We start from the raw sequence: 22,861 nt of genomic DNA, 5'->3' as shown, positions 1-22,861 counted from the left end.
CACACACACACACACACACACACACACACACACACACACACACACACCACACGCACTTATGCGCTCATGCATGCACATTTTATTACCTTGTAATAACAGTAGAAGAGGAAGCCCTAGAATTATAAAGCTAGGGAGGTTGTTCAGGTCCATTTCATTCCTTATTCAGGAACCTCTTCCTAAAAGTCAGTTGGAACATGGGTAAGAGAAAAGGACTGTGGTGAGACCGTGTACAAAGATAGAAGAAGCATTTTGAAGAATAGCATAAATCAGAAGTAGAATGGTTCAGAAATGAGAAAAGATAACAGTTAAATAAGAAGAGATAACTGACAAACACAAGAAGAGAAGTAAAATTTAAAAAAAACTCACAAAATGAGGACTAAGCTTGAAAGAATAACACAATGAGTGCAGCGCTGTAGGAAGAAAGAAAAATAAAAGATGGAACAAAGAAAAAAGAAATATCAAATAAACGAAGAAAGGATTTGAGAGAAAGGAATAATTATAAGAAATAAGCAAAATGGACCCAGTATGTGTATAACTGCAGTTCCTGAAGAAGAAAAACTGAAGAAGTGAAACAAGTATATGAAGAAACAAAATTAATTAAACTTTCAGGAAATAAAAGAAGACTAGCACCTTAGATTTTGAAAGTATACATGTATATCTGGAGAATAGACCCCAGACAGTTGATTGTGAGAAATAGTCTAGTGACTTCAAAGAAAGTAACTTTCAAAAGAACATTTCAGATATTTAATTATAATCACTTCTGCTTTTTATAATTTTGCCCAGGACAGTTCATATTTATGCTTATTATTCTTATATTATTATTAATACTAACCCCTGTGCTCTCAAAAGTCACCCAGTTTGGAAAATAAATTTTAGGCAACCAAAATGTAAGGTAAAGGAAATTACATCCATCTGAGACTTTTAAAAAGCAAATTTCATGCCAAAAAATAATATAACACAATTAAAATATTCAAGGGAAGAAGATGTGAGTTGAGGATTTATGTACGGCTAACTAATGTTCAGTTTTAAAAGATGCAAATGGTTCTCAACATTCACAAACTTAAAGAATGTTATTCTAATGGTCTTTTTATAAGGAATCTTCCTGACACTTCAATGTATTCCAAAAAATAAAATAATAAAACCAGCATCTCTGATAAAAATGAAACAAAATTATAAATGAATACAAAATCAAAGAAATAAAACACCACCCAGCTTAGAAATTAAAATGACATAAACATACTATTTTTTCTTTCATCAATTTTTTAATTAACATAAAATTCACATTATATAATATTCATCATTTAAGTCATTTTAAAGTATGTAATTCAGTGGTTTTTAGTATATTCACAATATTGTTAAACAGTCACTAATACCTACTGCCAGACATTTTTATCACCTCAAGAAGAAACCCCTTATGCAGTTACCCCTCATTCCCCCTCCTGCAGCACCCAGCAACTGCTAATCTACTTTCTGTCTCTGGGTTTGCCTATTTTAGACATTTCATATAAAATGGAATCATGCAATACATGGCTTTTTGTGTTTGAGTATTTCCATTTAGCATAATGTTGTCAAGGTTTAGCCATGTTATAGCAAGTATGAGTACTTCATTCCACTTGTGGGTGAATAATATTCTATTGCATGGATAATTCTGCAGTTTATCCAGCCCATTGGTGTCATTTGCATTGTTTCTGCCTTTTGGCTATTATTAATTATGTCATGATGAACGTTTGTGTACAAGTTTTTGTGCGAATGTATGTTTTCACTGCCCTTGGGTGTATAACTAGGGGTGAAATTTCTGGGATATTTGGTAACCCTGTATTTAATTTTTTGAGGAACTGCTATACTCTTTTGCATAATGGATGCACCATTTTGCATTTTCACCAGCAACGTGTGACTGTTTCAGTTTCTTCGCTTCCTTGCTGACACTTTCTTTGTTTTGTGTTACAGCTATCCTAGTGGATGTGAATGGTTTTAACTTGAATTTCCATAATAGCTAATGATGTTGGGCATTTGTGTCTTTGGAGAAATATCTATTTAGTTTTTTACCCATTTTAAAATTTGTCTATCTTTTTGTTGCTGAGTTATGAGACTTGTTTTTATATATTCTGGATATTAGAACTTTATCAAATATATTATTTGCAAATATGGAGCGGGTTGCCTTTTTGCCTTCTTATTAGTGTCCTTTGATTCACAAAAGCTTTAAATTTTGATGAAATCTAATTGATGTGTTTTTTTTTTCCTTATTTGCTTGTGCTCATGGTGACTTATTTTCAGAAACCATTGCCTAATCCAAGATTACAAAGATATGCACCTATTTTTCCTTCAAGAGTTTGTTTTAGCTCTTATATTCAGGGATTTATCCATTTTTAGTTAATTTTTATATATCATTGAAGTGGCGTTCCAGATTTATTACTTTTTGTGTGGATTCAATTGTCCCACCATCATCTGTTGATAAGATTATTTCTTTGCTATTGAATTGCCCTTGTTACTTTGTAAAAATTAGTTGATTATAGACATATACACTTATTTTGGATCTTTCATTTCTATTTTCCATTGAACTAAATCCCTGTCCTTATACTAGTACCACACTGTTTGGTTACTGAAGCTTTGTGCTGAGTTTTGAAATGGAAAACACAAACCCTCCAACTTTGCTCATCTTTTCGAAATTGTTTTAGCTATTCATAATCCCTTGCAAGTCTATGTGAACTTTAGGATCAGATTGTCTGTTTCTGTAAAATAAAGCCACTAGAATTTTGGTAGGGATTGTACTGAATCTATAGATAAATTTGGAGATTAGTCACAACACATTATGTCTTCCATTCCAGTAACACAGGATATCTTTCCACTTACTAAGTTTCTACAATTTTTTTGTAGTTTTTAATGTAAAAGTTTTGTATTTCTTTGGTAAAATTTATTCCTAGGTACTTTTTCCATGATATTGTAAATAGAATTTTTTTCTTGATTTTAAGTTTGGAATTGCAAATGTGTAGAAATACACATGATTTTTGTGTTGACCTTTTATCTTATAACTTTGATGAACCTGTTTATTAGGCCTAATAGTTATTGTTTATTGGATCTAATAATTCTGTAGTTTCTAGTATATATAAAAACATGTCTTCTGAAAATAGGAATGGTTGCATTTCTTCATCTAATCTAGTATTTTCTTAGGATACCTTTTATTTATATTTTATTTATTTTTCTTGCCTAATGCCTTGTACAGTGTAAAATAGAAGTGTTAGGAGTGGACATCCTTATCTTGTTTCTGATGTTAAGGGAAAGGCTTTTAGTCTCTTGCCAATAGTATGATGTTAGCACAGATGCCTCTTATCAGATAGGTTGAGGATGTTGCTTCCTATTTTTAGTTTGTTCACTATTTTATCAAGAAAACATGTTTCATCTTGTGACTGTTTTTTTGCATACTGAGATGGTGATGTGTTTTTTTTTTCCTTTTTTTAATATGGTATATTAAATGGATTGCTTTTTGTGTGTTGAACCACCTTGGCATTCATGAGATAAATTCCACGTGGTCCTTCGTGCATACCCTTTTAAAATGCTGTTGGATTCTTTTTTTTTTTTTCTTCAACGTTTATTTATTTTTGGGACAGAGAGAGACAGAGCATGAACGGGGGAGGGGCAGAGAGAGAGGCAGACACAGAATCGGAAACAGGCTCCAGGCTCTGAGCCATCAGCCCAGAGCCCGTTGCGGGGCTCGAACTCACGGACCGTGAGATCTTGACCTGGCTGAAGTCGGACGCTTAACCGACTGCGCCACCCAGGCGCCCCAAATGCTGTTGGATTCTGTTTGCTGCTATTTTATTGAAGAGTTTTACATCTATATTTATAAGGCACATTGTTTTGTACTTTTCTTGTATTGTCTTTATCTGGCTTTGGATTAATCTAACACTGTTACTCAATCTTTTATGTTATCAGACTGAAGATAACTATTATATTTTTCATCATATTTTTATTCCCAAAGTCAGCAGTCTGGCACTTAGTAATTGTATAAATTAAATATGATGCTTACTGAGAAAATTTGGTATGAAACAATGCCATCAGGGAAAATTTTAGGTCATCAGTAACTGTATATTCATAGTACTTGGGAGAATCTACATTTTCTACTTTGATTTATGATGAATATTACTGAATATCTCCATATCATTTAAAAATTATGAAGTACATATTGAATATAATAGTCAAAATTTTAGTTCTGATATGTAAAATGATTATCGAAACCCATTATGTCAGTAATGAGAATTGTCAGCATAATCCAGATAATTCCTTCTCTCTAGAAGATACAGCCATGGATAAAATGTTCATTGTGACTTAAAATGTAATGTCATAGAACATTTTGGTTACTTATGTCTCTTAAGAAAATACCTTTGGGGCGCCTGGGTGGCGCAGTCTGTTGAGCGTCCGACTTCAGCCAGGTCACGATCTCGCAGTCCGTGAGTTCGAGCCCCGCGTCGGGCTCTGGGCTGATGGCTCAGAGCCTGGAGCCTGTTTCCGATTCTGTGTCTCCCTCTCTCTCTGCCCCTCCCCCATTCATGCTCTGTCTCTCTCTGTCCCAAAAATAAACAAACGTTGAAAAAAAAATTTGTAAGAAAATACCTTTTATATGAATTGCTCAGTACATTGTACTCTGTGCTTTTTTTAAGCACATCAGTACTTTTTTAAATTAATGATTTGTGTCATTATTCAGGACTATAGTTACTGAATTATCAAACCTGATAATTGAAATGGTTCATATTCATCTTTAATTTGTAATTAATTAGGTGAAAGTAGAATACCTTCTCAGTTTTACTTAGTGGATCTAGGGTAATTTGCTTTGCTCAGACCAATTAACTCTAAGGCTTTTGACTTTTTTGGTTCCCAGTTTTCTGAATTTTATTTTATTTTTTATTTTATTTTTTTTATATATGAAATTTATTGTCAAATTGGTTTCCATACAACACCCAGTGCTCATCCCAAAAGGTGCCCTCCTCAATACCCATCACCCACCCTCTCCTCCCTCCCACCCCCCATCAACCCTCAGTTTGCTCTCAGTTCTCAACAGTCTCTTATGCTTTGGCTCTCTCCAACTCTAACCTCTTTTTTTTTTTTTTTTCCTTCCCCTCCCCCATGGGTTCCTGTTACGTTTCTCAGGATCCACATAAGAGTGAAACCATATGGTATCTGTCTTTCTCTGTATGGCTTATTTCACTTAGCATCGCACTCTCCAGTTCCATCCACATTGCTACAAAAGGCCATATTTCATTTTTTCTCATTGCCACGTAGTATTCCATAGTGTATATAAACCACAATTTCTTTATCCATTCATCAGTTGATGGACATTTAGGCTCTTTCCATAATTTGGCTATTGTTGAGAGTGCTGCTATGAACATTGGGGTACAAGTGCCCCTATGCATCAGTACTCCTGTGTCCCTTGGATAAATTCCTAGCAGTGCTATTGCTGGGTCATAGGGTAGGTCTATTTTTTATTTTCTGAGGAACCTCCACACTGCTTTCCAAATTGGCTGCACCAATTTGCATTCCCACCAACAGTGCAAGAGGGTTCCCGTTTCTCCACATCCTCTCCAGCATCTATAGTCTCCTGATTTGTTCATTTTGGCCACTCTGACTGGCGTGAGGTGATACCTGAGTGTGGTTTTGATTTGTATTTCCCTGATAAGGAGCGACGCTGAACATCTTTTCATGTGCCTGTTGGCCATCCGGATGTCTTCTTTAGAGAAGTGTCTATTCATGTTTTCTGCCCATTTCTTCACTGGGTTATTTGCTTTTCGGGTGTGGAGTTTGGTGAGCTCTTTATAGATTTTGGATACTAGCCCTTTGTCCGATATGTCATTTGCAAATATCTTTTCCCATTCCATTGGTTGCCTTTTAGTTTTGTTGGTTGTTTCCTTTGCTGTGCAGAAGCTTTTTATCTTCATAAGGTCCCAGTAATTCACTTTTGCTTTTAATTCCCTTGCCTTTGGGGATGTGTCGAGTAAGAGATTGCTACGGCTGAGGTCAGAGAGGTCTTTTCCTGCTTTCTCCTCTAGGGTTTTGATGGTTTCCTGTCTCACATTCAGGTCCTTGATCCATTTTGAGTTTATTTTTGTGAATGGTGTGAGAAAGTGGTCTAGTTTCAACCTTCTGCATGTTGCTGTCCAGTTCTCCCAGCACCATTTGTTAAAGAGACTGTCCTTTTTCCATTGGATGTTCTTTCCTGCTTTGTCAAAGATGAGTTGGCCATACGTTTGTGGGTCTACTTCTGGGGTTTCTATTCTATTCCATTGGTCTATGTGTCTGTTTTTGTGCCAACACCATGCTGTCTTGATGATGACAGCTTTGTAGTAGAGGCTAAAGTCTGGGATTGTGATGCCTCCTGCTTTGGTCTTCTTCTTCAAAATTACTTTGGCTATTCGGGGCCTTTTGTGGTTCCATATGAATTTTAGGATGGCTTGTTCTAGTTTCGAGAAGAATGCTGGTGCAATTTTGATTGGGATTGCATTGAATGTGTAGATAGCTTTGGGTAGTATTGACATTTTGACAATATTTATTCTTCCAATCCATGAGCAGGGAATGTCTTTCCATTTCTTTAAATCTTCAATTACCTTCATAAGCTCTCTGTAGTTTACAGCATACAGATCCTTTACATCTTTGGTTAGGTTTATTCCTAGGTATTTTATGCTTCTTGGTGCAATTGTGAATGGGATCAGTTTCTTTATTTGTCTTTCTGTTGCTTCATTGTTAGTGTATAAGAATGCAACTGATTTCTGTACATTGATTTTGTATCCTGCAACTTTGCTGAATTCATGGATCAGTTCTAGCAGACTTTTGGTGGAGTCTATCGGATTTTCCATGTATAATATCATGTCATCTGCAAAAAGCGAAAGCTTGACTTCATCTTTGCCAATTTTGATGCCTTTGATTTCCTTTTGTTGTCTGATTGCTGATGCTAGAACTTCCAGCACTATGTTAAACAACAGCGGTGAGAGTGGGCATCCCTGTCGTGTTCCTGATCTCAGGGAAAAAGCTCTCAGTTTTTCCCCGTTGAGGATGATGTTAGCTGTGGGCTTTTCATAAATGGCTTTTATGATCTTTAAGTATGTTCCTTCTATCCCGACTTTCTCAGGGGTTTTTATTAAGAAAGGGTGCTGGATTTTGTCAAAGGCCTTTTCTGCATCGATTGACAGGATCATATGGTTTTTCTCTTTTTTTTTGTTAATGTGATGTATCACGTTGATTGATTTGCGAATGTTGAACAAGCCCTGCATCCCAGGAATGAATCCCACTTGATCATGGTGAATAATTCTTTTTATATGCCGTTGAATTCGATTTGCTAGTATCTTATTGAGAATTTTGGCATCCATATTCATCAGGGATATTGGCCTGTAGTTCTCTTTTTTTACTGGGTCTCTGTCTGATTTAGGAATCAAAGTAATACTGGCTTCATAGAATGAGTCTGGAAGTTTTCCTTCCCTTTCTATTTCTTGGAATAGCTTGAGAAGGATAGGTATTATCTCTGCTTTAAACGTCTGGTAGAACTCCCCTGGGAAGCCATCTGGTCCTGGACTCTTATTTGTTGGGAGATTTTTGATAACCGATTCAATTTCTTCGCTGGTTATGGGTCTGTTCAAGCTTTCTATTTCCTCCTGATTGAGTTTTGGAAGAGTGTGGGTGTTCAGGAATTTATCCATTTCTTCCAGGTTGTCCAACTTGTTGGCATATAATTTTTCATAGTATTCCCTGATAATTGTTTGTATCTCTGAGGGATTGGTTATAATCATTCCATTTTCATTCATGATTTTATCTATTTGGGTCATCTCCCGTTTCTTTTTGAGAAGCCTGGCTAGAGGTTTGTCAATTTTGTTTATTTTTTCAAAAAACCAACTCTTGGTTTCGTTGATCTGCTCTACAGTTTTTTTAGATTCTATATTGTGTATTTCTGCTCTGGTCTTTATTATTTCTCTTCTTCTGCTGGGTTTAGGCTGCCTTTGCTGTTCTGCTTCTATTTCCTTTAGGTGTGCTGTTAGATTTTGTATTTGGGATTTTTCTTGTTTCTTGAGATAGGCCTGGATTGCAATGTATTTTCCTCTCAGAACTGCCTTCGCTGCGTCCCAAAGCGTTTGGATTGTTGTATTTTCATTTTCGTTTGTTTCCATCTATTTTTTAATTTCTTCTCTAATTGCCTGGTTGACCCACTCATTCGTTAGTAGGGTGTTCTTTAACCTCCATGCTTTTGGAGGTTTTCCAGACTTTTTTCTGTGGTTCATTTCAAGCTTCATAGCATTGTGGTGAAAGTATGCATGGTATGATTTCAATTCTTGTAAACTTATGCAGGGCTGTTTTGTGACCCAGTATATGATCTATCTTGGAGAATGTTCCATGTGCACTCGAGAAGAAAGTATATTCTGTTGCTTTGGGATGCAGAGTTCTAAATAGATCTGTCAAGTCCATCTGATCCAATGTCTCATTCAGGGCCCTTGTTTCTTTATTGACCGTGTGTCTAGATGATCTATCCATTTCTGTAAGTGGGGTGTTAAAGTCCCCTGCAATGACCACATTCTTATCAATAAGGTTGCTTATGTTTATGAGTAATTGTTTTATATATTTGGGCGCTCCGGTATTCGGCGCATAGACATTTATAATTGTTAGCTCTTCCTGATGGATAGACCCTGTCACTATTATATAATGTCCTTCTTCATCTCTTGTTACAGTCTTTAATTTAAAGTCTAGTTTGTCTGATATAAGTATGGCTACTCCAGCTTTCTTTTGGCTTCCAGTAGCATGATAAATAGTTCTCCATCCCCTCACTCTCAATCTAAAGGTGTCCTCAGGTCTAAAATGAGTCTCTTGTAGGCAGCAAATAGATGGGTCTTGTTTTTTTATCCATTCTGATACCCTATGTCTTTTGGTTGGCGCATTTAATCCATTTACATTCATTGTTATTATAGAAAGATGTGGGTTTACAGTCATTGCGATGTCTGTATGTTTTATGCTTGTAGTGATGTCTCTGGTACTTTGTCTCACAGGGTCCCCCTTAGGATCTCTTGGAGGGCTGGTTTAGTGGTGACAAATTCCTTCAGTTTTTGTTTGTTTGGGAAGACCTTTATCTCTCCTTCTCTTCTAAATGACAGACTTGCTGGATAAAGGATTCTCGGCTGCATATTTTTTCTGTCTAGCACACTGAAAATCTCGTGGCAATTCTTTCTGGCCTGCCAAGTTTCAAAAGAGAGATCAGTCACGAGTCTTATAGGTCTCCCTTTATATGTGAGGGCACGTTTACCCCTTGCTGCTTTCAGAATTTTCTCTTTGTCCTTGTATTTTGCCAGTTTCACTATGATATGTCGTGCAGAAGATCGATTCAAGTTACGTCTGAAGGGAGTTCTCTGTGCCTCTTGGATTTCAATGCCTTTTTCCTTCCCCACTTCAGGGAAGTTCTCAGCTACGATTTCTTCAAGTACCCCTTCAGCACCTTTCCCTCTCTCTTCCTCCTCTGGGATACCAATTATGCGTAGATTATTTCTTTTTAGTATATCACTTAGTTCTCTAATTTTCCCCTCATACTCCTGGATTTTTTTATCTCTCTTTTTCTCAGCTTCCTCTTTTTCCATAACTTTATCTTCTAGTTCACCTATTCTCTCCTCTGCCTCTTCAATCCGAGCCGTGGTGGTTTCCATTTTGTTATGCATTTCGTTTAAAGCGTTTTTCAGCTCCTCGTGACTGTTCCTTAGTCCCTTGATCTCTGTAGCCAGAGATTCTCTGCTGTCAGCTATACTGTTTTCAAGCCCAGCGATTAATTTTATGACTATTATTCTAAATTCACTTTGTGTTATATTATTTAAATCCTTTTTGATCAGCTCATTAGCTGTTGTTATTTCCTGGAGATTCTTCTGAGGGGAATTCTTCCGCTTGGTCATTTTGGATAGTCCCTGGCGTGGTGAGGACCTGCAGGGCACTTCCCCTGTGCTGTGGTGTATAACTGGAGTTGGTGGGCGGAGCCGCAGTCAGACCTGATGTCTGCCCCCAGCCCACCGCTGGGGCCACAGTCAGACTGGTGCTTGCCTTCTCTTCCCCTCTCCTAGGGGCGGGATTCACTGTGGGGTGGGGTGGCCTGTCTGGGCTACTTGCACACTGCCAGGCTTGTGATGCTAGGGATCTGGCGTCTTAGCTGGGGTGGGTAGGCAAGGTGCACAGGGGCAGGAGGGGCAGGCTTAGCTTGCTTCTCCTTAGGTGATCCACTTCAGGAGGGGCCCTGTGGCAGCAGGAGGGAGTCAGATCCGCTGCCGGAGGTTTGGCTCCGCAGAAGCGCAGAGTTGGGTGTTTGCGCGGAGCGAGCAAGTTCCCTGGCAGGAACTGGTTCTCTTTGGGATTTTGGCTGGGGGATGGGCGGGGAAGATGGCGCTGGCGAGCGCCTTTGTTCCCCACCAAACTGAGCTCTGTCGTCCGGGGGCTCAGCAGCTCTCCTTCCCTTTGTCCTCCAGCCTTCCCGCTTTCTGAGCAGAGCTGTTAACTTATGACCTCCCAGCCGCTAAGTCGCTCTTGCTGTCGGAACACAGTCCGTCAGGCCCCTCCGCTTTTGCCAGCCAGACTCGGGGGCTCTGCTTGGCCGGCGAGCCGCCCCTCCGCCCCGGCTCCCTCCCGCCAGTCCGTGGAGCGCGCACCGCCTCGCCGCCCTTCCTACCCTCTTCCGTGGGCCTCTCGTCTGCGCTTGGCTCCGGTGACTCTGTTCTGCTAATCCTCTGGTGGTTTTCTGGGTTATTTAGGCAGGTGTAGGTGGAATCTAAGTGATCAGCAGGACGCGCGGTGAGCCCAGCATCCTTCTACGCCGCCATCTTCCCTCCTCCCTCTTCTGAATTTTAAACTGAAGAGACTAGTTAATAATAGGTATTGTCAAGAGAGAAAAAAAGTAAATTTTTATTTTATTAGTTAAGTTTGGAAAATGCTGGTTTTGGTAAAGTTCAACATAATTCCTTCTCGGTTTGTCCGAAGTTTAATATGTTTATATATGCTGTTCATGTCCATAGTTTGACCATAGTTGCCTATTTTGTATGAGCTTCTTCTAAATTCTTGGCCTGAAGGTGGAACATAAGCATCCCAAGAATTGCCTGAGATGATCCACTATGATATGGAAAGAAGATGTCAGAATACCTATTACTATTTACATTTTTTTTATCTTGAAAAGAGAAAAATCTGTGTTAATATTTAGCACATGGATTGATGCTTTTTGTCCTCCCTAAGTCCTTGTATGAAACAGTCACATATTATTTGTGAGATATCCTGACATGAATGGGAGATCCAAAGTGATGAGTTGGTAGTGATACTCTTATTTATATGCTTGTTTTTTGTGTAAATAGTGTATCACTTCCTTAACCAAATAATTGGACTATTATTAGTGTTTAGTAAAATAACTCTCATAGAGATGGAAAAATGACTTCAGAAAGATTGCTGAGCCATAGATTGATAATCGTAGCAACAAAAGTCTGTATTTATAACAAGTGCCTCTGGTGATTCTTTGCGTTTAGGCAGTTTTGGGAAATAGTGATTTAGTCACACTGAGGTATATAAAGGGATGTACTGGAAAGGGGGATTAGATGTTAATAATGAAAGAGAACCTGTTAAATCAGTAAGGTATAATACATGAGGGGAGATGATGAATGAGCAAGTGGCAGCAGTAAATGGACAAAAATTATTGGCATTATCTTTCATTCTAAATATAGTTGAAGTTTAATTTTCTCTCAGAGTCCATCAGGGTGATGATGCAGTCATTCAAGGTTACAAGCTGGCAGAGGCTGTGCCATCTGCAGAACCTGGCTTTCATTGTCATCTTGCGCATTCACATCCAGCAGCAAGTAGGGGAAGAAAGGCAATGTGTGGAAGACTGTGTGGGAGGTTTTTGTGATTCAAACCTGAAATTCTGTATGTCACTTCTACCTACCTGATATTCTTAAAATAAATCCCACTTGGTTGACATGTGTTATTCTAGTAATATATTGCTAGACTCAATTAGCTTATACTTTGTTTAGAATTTTAATCTTTGTTTAGAATTTCTGTATTCATAAAAGAATGGTTCATAATTTTATTTTCTTTTAAATATTTTTGCAGAGTTTAGTATAAGGGATATACTGTCCTAATAAAATATGTGGGGAAGTATTGCTTCATTTCCTATTCTCTGGAAGAGTTCGTGTTTGTGTAAGATTTGTTACTTCTTTCTTTTTAATTTTTTTTACTAAAAAAATTATTTAATGTTTATTTATTTTTGCAAGAGAGAGAGACAGAGCATGAGCAGGGGAGGGTCAAAGAGAGGAAGACCCAAAATGCAAAGTAGGCTTCAGGCTCTGAGCTAGCAGCACAGAGTCCGATGCGGGGCTGGAACCCATGAATCAAGAGATCATGACCTGAGCCAAAATCGGACTCAACCGACTGAGCCACCAGGCGCCCCTGTTACTTCTTTCTTAAATGTTTATTAAAATCACCTGTTAAGTAATCTCGGCTTAGAAATTCTTGGTCAGAAGTTTTTTGTTTGTTTTTTTACATTAATGAAACATCAGTTTCTCTTAAGTATATAGGACTATTCTGATTTTTTATTTCATCTTTTTAAAAATTTTGATAAGTTGTGCTTTTTCCTAGGAGATTTTAAATTTTATCTAAAATTTAATTTTTTGAAATATTGTATAGTATCTTAATGTTTTTTAAAAGAAGTATATGTAGGTAAATGTAATATCCTAATTCATGTATGATGTTGGAAATTCGCATTTTTTAATTTTTCTCATTTTATTTTTATCATACTGCATTTTCCTTTTTTTCTTAATTTGGATTATTTTTTTAAAGATTCTCTTTTGTTACATGTCTATTTAATCTTTTTACGCTGTCCCATGTTGTTTTAAATGCTTTCATTTTTTGGTGTTTTTTTTTGTTTTTTTTTGTATTTTTTGTTTTGTTTTGTATTTTGTGTTTTCCATAGCTTTTTCCTCTCTTTTTATTGTAGTCTCTTCCCCGCCCCATGTTTTAGGTCCATAATCTTCCTTTCTGCTGTGTTTCATTTACTGTTTACCTCATCTTTTGAGTTACTAATAGTGCATATTTCTCAGCTGTAAAATATCTATTTCATGAATTCCAGGTCTCTGTTGAAAATCTGTATCCTATCAATTTTCTTTATTTCTCCTCTACTTTTTGAACATATGAATCATAGATGTTTTAAACTCTTTGATATCTAATATATAAATCCTCCATGGGCCTATTCCTTTGGTCTTTGTGTTTTCTGTGTTTTGGTCTCATCTGTTGTCATCTCTCTGATACTTTTGTATTGAAAGCTATTCAGAGTGTTTGAAAAATTAGAAAGTCTTTGTAGAATATTAACATTCTCCAAAGAGAGTTCATCCTTTCCTTTCCTAAGAAGGTAGAATGGGGAGGTGATCATCCTAATCCAGTGGTTCTCCAACTTTGTTATGTATTAAACTACTGGTATACATATATTACTGGAGAAGTAATAAAAAATATGTAGAAGCCCAAGCTCATTGAAGTAACACAGGCCTTCCTGTCTCTTGATTCAAGTCCAGAATTGCCAAATGTTCCAAGAGACAATGCCATTGCCTTATGTTTTCTCATTTCTGAGTATGGTTTTCCTCTCTCAGTTATTGTTTCGCTGTAAGTTTTCATTGTTTCAGTCCTCCCTAATACTTTTACACAGAAGTTTATTTTTTCTCTTTTTTAGCCAAAGCATTGATGTGCCACAAACCACTCAGTCATTCATGAATGCAAAAGTCAGTGGTTTTAGTTTATAAATGAAAGAACAAATCATGGTTTATTTTTTTGTTTTTGTTTTTCAGGACAAGCATAAACAAGAATTGGAAGACATGAGGAAAGCTGGTCATGAAGCTCTCAGCATTATTGTGGATGAATATAAGGTAGAGATTTGGGAGTCTTTTCTTTTTTAAACTTTAGCATACTTTCATAAAACATTTATACACATAGGCATATGCAAACATACACAAATTATAAAATTACAGTAGTCTTATTTTGGTATACGATTCCTTTCAATTGACTGATGTGTTAATTGAAAACATACTTAGTAGATTACAAAGGTAATGCTAGATGTTGCTCTGCATTTGAGAAGTTGTGGAATTTTTTAAGAATATAGAATCTGAAGCTGAAGAAATTCAAGAACAAAATACTGTAGAATTAATTGCTAGATTAGATTTTTTCTTTGCTGTGGTTCTACCTCTTTTAGAAAAAAAAAGGCATGATATAAATCTGATAGATATTGTGGGTGAAGGGGATTAAGAAAAAAAATGTCGTGGGGCACCTGGGTGGAACAGTCAGTTAAGTATCTAACTCTTGATCTCAGCTCAGGTCATCATCTCATGGTTCATGAGATCAAGCCCCGTGTTGGGCTCTGCACTGACAGCATGGAAGCCTGCTTGGGATTCTCTTTCTCCCTTTCCCTGCCCCTCCCTGCTCTCTCTCTCTCTCTCAAATAAATAAATAAACTTTAAAAATATTGTTGTGGGGGCGCCTGGGTGGCGCAGTCGGTTAAGCGTCCGACTTCAGCCAGGTCACAGTCTCGCGGTCTGTGAGTTTGAGCCCCACGTCAGGCTCTGGGCTGATGGCTCGGAGCCTGGAGCCTGTTTCCAATTCTGTGTCTCCCTCCCTCTCTGCCCCTCCCCCGTTCATGCTCTGTCTCTCTCTGTCCCCAAAATAAATAAACGTTGAAAAAAAAATTAAAAAAAAATAAAAATAAAAATATTGTTGTGAATATTGTTACAGAAATCATGATAATGTCAGCATCAGGGACATATACAATATTACTCTCTGATTCTGGGTCTGCATAAGCTTATTCATTTAAAGCAAACTGAGGACTGGTATGTTGCAAACTTTCAAGATGACCTGAACTTTAAAGAGTTTGTGCATTAGTTGTGTCTGATGGATGTAAATTTGCCTCCTAGTTCACTTTGCGTCAAGAACTAATACTGTGAACCTAATTTTCTCTTATTGGTGTGTAATAACTTATCAAAAAAAATCTTTTTCCCCCTAAATTTCATGTTGTGTCATGAGGAATGTGTTCTTGTTGAAATCAAATTCAAACAATTCTCCCCAGAGGTAACCACTGTTAGTGTTTGATGTGTATCTTTCTAAAGGTTTTTCTCCATTTTTTCCTAAGTATATATACTATACCATATATATATACATATATATGTGTATATATGTATATATATGTATACATATATATACATACACATAAGTATATATACTGTATATAATATCATGTTATATAATTTTTTTTATTTGGTTTTACAGAAAGTGTTATTCCACTCAGTCTCTTCTTTTGTTTCTGTCTTTATTCACCATGACTTGGAAATATTTTAGCATCAGTATGTATCAACTTTATTTTTTCATACAATAGTGTTCCACAGTATATGTATACCATAATTAACTCTACCTGTATAGGTAAGCATTTCGTTTTCTGTTCGTTTGTTCATTACTACATCAATTTTTTTTAAATCCTTCTACCACATGTGAAATACAGAAATTTTTTATTATTGATTAACCTTCATCATTGGATTTGGTAGGAACAATGTCATTTTAGTTAGCTAATAATTTATTTTCAGAAAGCTTCTTGTAACAAGTCATTTGAATAAAAGTAGAAAAAGAAGTAGATCCAGAATTATTTTAACTGAAAGCACTTTTTTTTTTTTTTTTTAAAACTCAAGGTAAATAGTCTAGTTAGTTATGTCTTGGGACATGAAAGGTGATTTTTGTGACCACACCCAAAGTAGAAACTGGTGCCATTGTTGAGACAGTCAAGTTTTTGCAGCTCTGATTACTGACCTTTTTTTTTTTATATAATAGTGAATTTTTAGTCCTTCTAATATAAACCAGCTTTGAGTTGGGTAAAACTATAGGATCTATTTTGAACTATCATCTTTTTTTTTCCCTGATGGCTAAGGGTGGGAAGAATTAAAATACTGGAATTTCTATAATTTTCTTAGTGTATTAAGTGATATATTCTTAGGTGAAATTACATTTTACTTATTTTTATTTATGAATTCTAAATTAAATATTTTGAAAACATTTACATTGCGTTTAGTTTACACTTGTCTTTTTATGAACAGCTCAGTGTTTGATATTTTAAATCCTTTTTGATTCTAGCTCCACATATTTCATTTTCTGAAAGCAAGTTTATTATGTATTGAATTCTTGGGTTTTTTTATGTTTATTGATTTATTTTGAAAGAGAAAGAGCATGAGCAGGGGAGGGACAGAGAGACAGAGAGAGAGAGAGAGAGAGAGAGAAAATCCCAGTTTGTTCCCTGTATTTAAAAGTCTCTTATGGTTTTCCTCCCTCTCTGTTTTTATCTTATTTTTCCTTTCTTTCCCCTATTTTCATCTGTTTTGTTTCTTAAATTCCACATATGGATGAAATCATGAGATATTTGTCTTTCTCTGACTTACTTATTTCACTTAGCATAATACATTCTGGTTCCATCCACGTTGTTGCAAATGGCAAGATTTCATTCTTTTTGATTGCTGAGTAATATCTATTATATATAAAAACCACATCTTCTTTATCCATTCATCAGTCAATGGATATTTGGGCTCTTTCCATAATTTGGCTACTATATACATTGGGGTGCATGTGTCCCTTGGAAACAGCATTTTTGTGTCGTTCAGATAAATACCTAGTAGTGCAATTGCTGGGTCATAGGGTAGCCCTATTTTTAATTTTTTTTTATGTAATTTATTGTCAAATTGGTTTCCATCCAACACCCAGTGCTCACCCCAACAGGTGCCCTCCACCAATGCCCATCACCCATGTTCCCCTCTCTCCCACCCCCCATCAACCCTCAGTTTGTTCTCAGTATTCAAGAGTCTCTTATGGTTTGCCTCCTTCGCTCTCTGTAACTTTTTTCCCCCTTCCCCTCCCCCTTGATCTTCTGTTAAGTTTCTCAGGATCCTCATATGAGTGAAAACATACAGTATCTGTCTTTCTCTGCCTGACTTCTTTCACTTAGCATAACACTCTCCAGTTCCATCCACGTTGCTACAAAAGACCATATTTCATTCTTTCTCATTGCCAAGTAGTATACCATTGTGTGTATAAACCACAACTTCTTTATCCATTCATCAGTTGACGAACATTTAGGCTCTTTCCATAATTTGACTATTGTTGAAAGTGCTGCTATAAACATTGGGGTACAAGTGCCCCTATGCATCAGCACTCCTGTATCCCTTAGGTAAATTCCTAGCAGTGCTATTGCTGGATCATAGGGTAGATCTATTTTTAATTTTTGAGGAACCTCCACACTGTTTTCCAGAGTGGCTGCACCAGTTTTCATTCCCACCAACAGTGCAAAAGCATTCCCCTTTCTCTACATCCTCACTAATATCTGTTGTTTCCTGAGTTGTTCATTTTAGCCATTCTGACAGGTATGATATGGTATCTCATTGTGGTTTTGATTTGTATTTCCCTGATGATGAATCATGTTGAGCATCTTTTCATGTGTCTGTTAGCCATCTGGATGTCTTCTTTGGAAAAGTGTCTATTTATGTCTTCTGCCCATTTCTTTACTTGATTATTTGTTTTATGGGTGTTGAGTTTGATTAGTTATTTATAGATTTTGGATACCAACCCTTTATTCATTATGTCATTTGCAAATATCTTCTCCCATTCAGTAAGTTGCCTTTTAGTTTTGTTGATTGTTTCCTTTTTTGTGCAGAAGCTTTTCATCTTGATGAGGTACCAGTAGTTCATTTTTGCTTTTATTTCCCTTGCCTCTGGAGACATGTCTAGTAAGAAATTGCTGTGGCTGAGATCAAAGAGGTTGTTGCCAGTTTTCTCCTCAAGGCTTTTGATGGTTTCTTGTTTAAATTTAGGTCTTTCATTCACATTAAATTTATTTTATGTATGGTGTAAGAAAGTGGTCCAGGTTCATTCTTCTGCATGTTTCTCTCCAGTTTCCCAATACCCTTTACTGAAAAGACTTGTCTTTTTTCTGTTGGATATTATTTCCTGCTTTGTCAAAGATTCGTTGGCCATACATCTGTGGGTCTATTTCTGGGTTCTCTGTTTTGTTCCATTGATCTGAGTGTCTGTTTTTGTGCCAATACCATACTGTCTTGATGATTACAGCTTTGTAATACATCTTGAAGTCTGGGATTGTGATGCCTCCAGCTTTGGTTTTCTTTTGCAAGATTGCTTTGGCTATTTGGGGTCTTTTCTGGTTCCATACAAATTTTATGATTGCTTGTTCTAGCTCTGTGAAGAATACTGGTGTTATTTTGGTAGGGATTGCATTGAATGTGTACATTGTTTTGGGTAGTATAGAGATTTTAATAATACTTGTTCTTCCAATCCATAAGCTTGGAATGTTTTTCCATTTCGTTGTGCTTTCTTCAACTTTCATAAGCTTTCTATAGTTTTCAGTATACAGATCTTTTACCTCTTTGGTTAGCTTTATTCCTAGGCATCTTAAGGTTTTTCATGCAGTTGTAAATGGGATTGATTCCTTGATTTCTCTTTCTGCTGCTTCATTATTGGTGTTCTGAAAGGCAACTGATTTCTGGACATTGATTTTATATCCTGCAACTTTGCTGAATTCATGTATTATTCTAGCAGTTTTTCATCTGGAACCATAGAGACCAGAAGGAAATAGAACAGTATTGAAATAAAATAACTGTCAATCCAGATTATATATCCGGTGCAAATAACTTCTGAAATGAAAGGAAGAAACCAAGATGTTCCCACTTGAAGGAAAACTAAGAGAATTTGTCAGAGGAGACCTACTCTAAAAAAATGGCTAAGGAAATTATCCAAGCAAAAGGCAACGATAAAGGAAGGAATTTTGGAACATTAGGTAAAAAACAAAGGAAAGGACAAGACTGTGGGTTAATGCAATAGACTTTCTTTCTTTAAGTTTTTAAAATTATGTTTGTTAAATTAAAAAATATATATAACATTGTCCGGTGTGACTTTAATGTATGTAAAGGAAAATTTTAAGAAAATTATATCATCAACATGGGAGAGTAATAGACATAAGGAAAAGTAAGGGTTTTACACTTGATTTGAACTGGAAAAAAAGACAACACAAGTAATGGTGTTATTTACTTATTTATTTTTTAAGAAGTAATGCAAATTTATTTACTTCTACAGTCTATTCTATGATAAGGCTTGGGATTATTTGGAGTTTGATTGCAAGATTTGAAACTATCAAAATCATTTGGAGCCAGTTTACATTTGTATTTCAAAAACTATAGTACGTTTTCTACATTTTTCACTCTGATTTCTAAGAACCTGATGTAATCAGTAGTGATCAAAACAGACGAAAGTTTACTATAATTATATATTTTGATTTTGGGTAGGCTAGTGATATTTTAACATTTTATAATTTTTTATTTTTGAACAACTTTACTGAGATATAATTCATTTATTATAGAACTCACCAATTTAAAGTTTATAATTCAGTAGTTTTTAGTTTTTCACAGAATTATGCGGTATTCACCACAGTGTAATTTCAGAGCATTTTCGACACTCTACATGAAACCTTATTTCTGTTAGTGGTCATTTTTCACTTCCTGACCAACTACGTGTTTTCCTACCCTTGGTAACCATTAATCTACATTATATCATAGTGACTATAGTCACTATGACTACATTATGTTTTCTGGACATTTTGTATAAGTGGAATCATACAACTTGTGATCTTTGTGATTTATTTCTTTCGCTTAGAATAATATTTTCAGAGTTCATCCATATTGTTACATGTCTTAGTATTTCATTTCTTTTTTATTGTCCAGTGATATTGCATTGTATAGATACAGCACATTTTATTTATCCTTTCATCAGTTGATGGCCATTTGGATTGTTTTCACTTGTTGACTATTAATGAATAATGCTATGTGGATGTATTTTATTTCTCCTGGGAATATACTTAGGGTTGGAGTTACTGGGTTGTATGATTATCTATGTTTAACATTTTGAGGAACTACCAGAATGTTTCTGGTTGCAGTGTTTTATATTCCAACCAACAGTGACTGAGAGTTCTAATTTCTCTCCATCCTTACCAACACTTGTTATTTTCCATTAAAAAAAAATATTTAGCCATGCTATTGGGTTTAATTAGCATTTAAGTCTTTAATCCATCCTGAGTTAATTATTATCTATGGTGTAAAGAGGGTACAACGTTTGTTGTTGTTGTTGTTGTTGTTGTTGTTGATAATCCAGTTATTCCCAACATCATTCATTGAAAAGACTGTTTTTCCTCATTGAATTGTCCTGTGACCATTGTCAAAAATTAATTAACCATCTTTGTGAGGATTTATTTGTAGACTCTCCAAGTGAGATTTGATTTGCATTGAATATATAGACCAATTTGGAGAGTATTGCCATTTTAATAGCATTAAGTATTATGATCCATAATGATGAAATGTCTTTATTTTATCCTTATTAATTCCTTCCAACAATCCATTGTAGTGTCTCCTGTGTACTTTATTCTTTTTGATGCTATTGTAAAATGAATTGTTTCTATTTCATGTTCAGATTCTTCATTACTACCATATAATAATAGGATTGATTTTGTGTATTTGTTCTAATACATAAGTTCATTAGTTCCAATAATTTTTAATAGATTTCTTAGGATTTTCTATATATAAGATCATGCCACCTGCACTTTTTCCAGTCTGGGTGCCTTTTGTTTCTTTTTCCTGCCTAATTGTCCTGGATAGATGTCCAATACCATTTGAAGAAGACCTGCAAGCACATACATCCTTGTCATTTTCCTGATATTAGGGGGACAACATTTAGTTATTAGCCATTAAATATGATGTTTTAAGTGAGTTTTCAATAGGTGGTCTTTATAAAATAAAATATAATAAATAAATAAAAATAAAAATAAAATAAAAAAATAAAACAATAAAAATAAAATTAAAAAATAAAATAAAAAAATAAATATTAAAAAAAATCAGTCTTGCATTCCTGAGATAGTCTCACTTGGCCTTGGTATATATATGTTTTTTATGTGTTGCATTAATCTATTAATATTTTGTTGAATATTTCATATCTTCATTCACAAGGGATATTGGTTTGTAGTTTGGTGTCTATTAGGTTTTGCTATCAGTGTAATACTTTACTCAGAATGAGTTAGGATTTGTTCTCTTTTTTTTTTTTTAACTTTTTGGAAGCATTTGTAACAGATCAGTATTAATTTTTTTGTTAAGAATTTTGTAGGATTCACTCACACAACCTGGTGGTAGCAGACTTTTCTGTGTGGGTGAGTGTGTGTGTGTGTGTGTGTGTGTGTGTGTGTGTGTTGTGGGGGGTGGGCAGACAGAGAGGGAGAAGAGAATTCCAAGCAGGCTCCACACTGTCAGCACAGAGGCTAACATGGATCTCGATCCCATGAACTGTGAGATCATGACCTGAGCCGATATAAAGATTCAGACGTTCAATGGATTGAACCACCCAAGAGCCCCTGTTTTTTGTGTTTGTTTTTGTTATTGTTTTTTTTTTTAACAAATTCATTCTCTTGCTATTGATCTCTTCAGATTTTCTGTTTTCCTTCTGAGTTTGGTAATTTTATCTTTCTAGAAATTTACCTCTTTTATCTTAGCAGTCTAATTTTTAGCATGTAGTTGTTTATAGTGTGTTCTTATAATGCTTTTATTTCTGTAAGGTAAGTACTGATATCTCCTCTTTCATTTCTGATTTTGTAATTTGAGTCTTTCTTCTTCATTTGGTCAATTTATCTAAAGGTTTTTCATTCTGTTTGTGTTTGCAAATAATTAATTTTTTTTAATTTTTCTCCCATTTTCTATTCTCTAATTTACTAATTTTCACTCTAGCCTTTATTTTGCATGACTTCTTACTTTGGCTTTAGTTGTTATTTTTCTAGTTCGTTAAAATGGATAAGTAGATTATTGAGATAATATCTTTTTTCAGACTTATGTAATTAATCTTTTTCTTTTTTAAAAAAGGCATTTATATTATATTTCTTTATATAGGCATTATATTTAGGAATTATATTTCCTCTTGATTCTAGTTTGTTTCATCCCATAAGTTTGTTACATTGTATTTTCATTTTAGTTCGTGTAGAAAAAGTTATAATCCTTATTGTGATTTCTTCTTTAACATATTGTTTCTTAGAAAAGTATTGTGTAATTTACACACACACACACACACACACACACACACACACACACAGATTCCCCAAATTTCTGGTGGTTATTAAATTCTAATTTAATTTCATTGTGGTTGGAAAATTCTTTTTAATTATTTTATTTGGGTGGAGTGTTGTGTAGATGTCTCCACATGTATACAGTTGGTTCATAGTGTTGTTTAACTCTTCTGTCTGCTGTTAGTAATATGCTTAATTTTTCTATCCTTTATTGACAGTGAGTGTATCAAGGTATCCATTATTCTTGAATTCTTTGTTATTGTGTCGGTTTGGTTTCATGTATTTTGGGGGTATTTTGTTAACTGCATATGTCTTCTTTATTGTTATATCTTCCTTAAGTATTGACCCTTTTAGTATTGTAAGATGTTTGTTTTTATCTCTGGTATGATTTTTTTTTTTCTCCTAAAGTCTATTTTCTTCTTGACCTTATTATATTCTCTCCAGGTCTGTTATAGTTTTTATTTGCATGGTATATCTTTTCCCATCCTTTTACTTTCAACCAGTGTGTATCTTTGAATCTAAACTGTCTTTTGTACAGATACAATTATGTAGTTTTAAAAAATGTAGTTGCTTTTTTTATTGAATATTTTTGAAATGTTTATTTATTTTTGAGAGAGCGAGAATGTGCAAGTGGGGGAGGGGCAGAGAAAGAGGAAGACAGAGGATCAGAAGTAGGCTCTGTGCTGACAGCAGAGAGCCCACTCTGGGGCT

At 35.5% G+C, this 22,861-nt stretch overlaps 1 protein-coding gene across 24 annotated transcripts in view; it reads left to right on the top strand.

Moving 5' to 3' along the window:
• CCDC91 (coiled-coil domain containing 91) overlaps positions 1-22,861 on the top strand; it is a 364,937-nt gene that overhangs the window by 179,837 nt on the left and 162,239 nt on the right. For all 24 annotated transcript variants that reach the window (XM_040488536.1, XM_040488535.1, XM_040488534.1 and 21 more), the window contains one exon: positions 13,812-13,889. In XM_040488536.1, the coding sequence (XP_040344470.1) occupies positions 13,812-13,889 (78 nt within the window). The remainder of the gene's footprint in view (positions 1-13,811; positions 13,890-22,861) is intronic.

This window comes from Herpailurus yagouaroundi, unplaced genomic scaffold (assembly GCF_014898765.1).
Source record: "Herpailurus yagouaroundi ecotype Mexico unplaced genomic scaffold, PumYag 166, whole genome shotgun sequence".
Taxonomy (NCBI): domain Eukaryota; kingdom Metazoa; phylum Chordata; class Mammalia; order Carnivora; family Felidae; genus Herpailurus; species Herpailurus yagouaroundi.
Note: the sequence above shows the minus strand (reverse complement) of the source record. Positions and strands in the feature narration are given on the sequence as shown.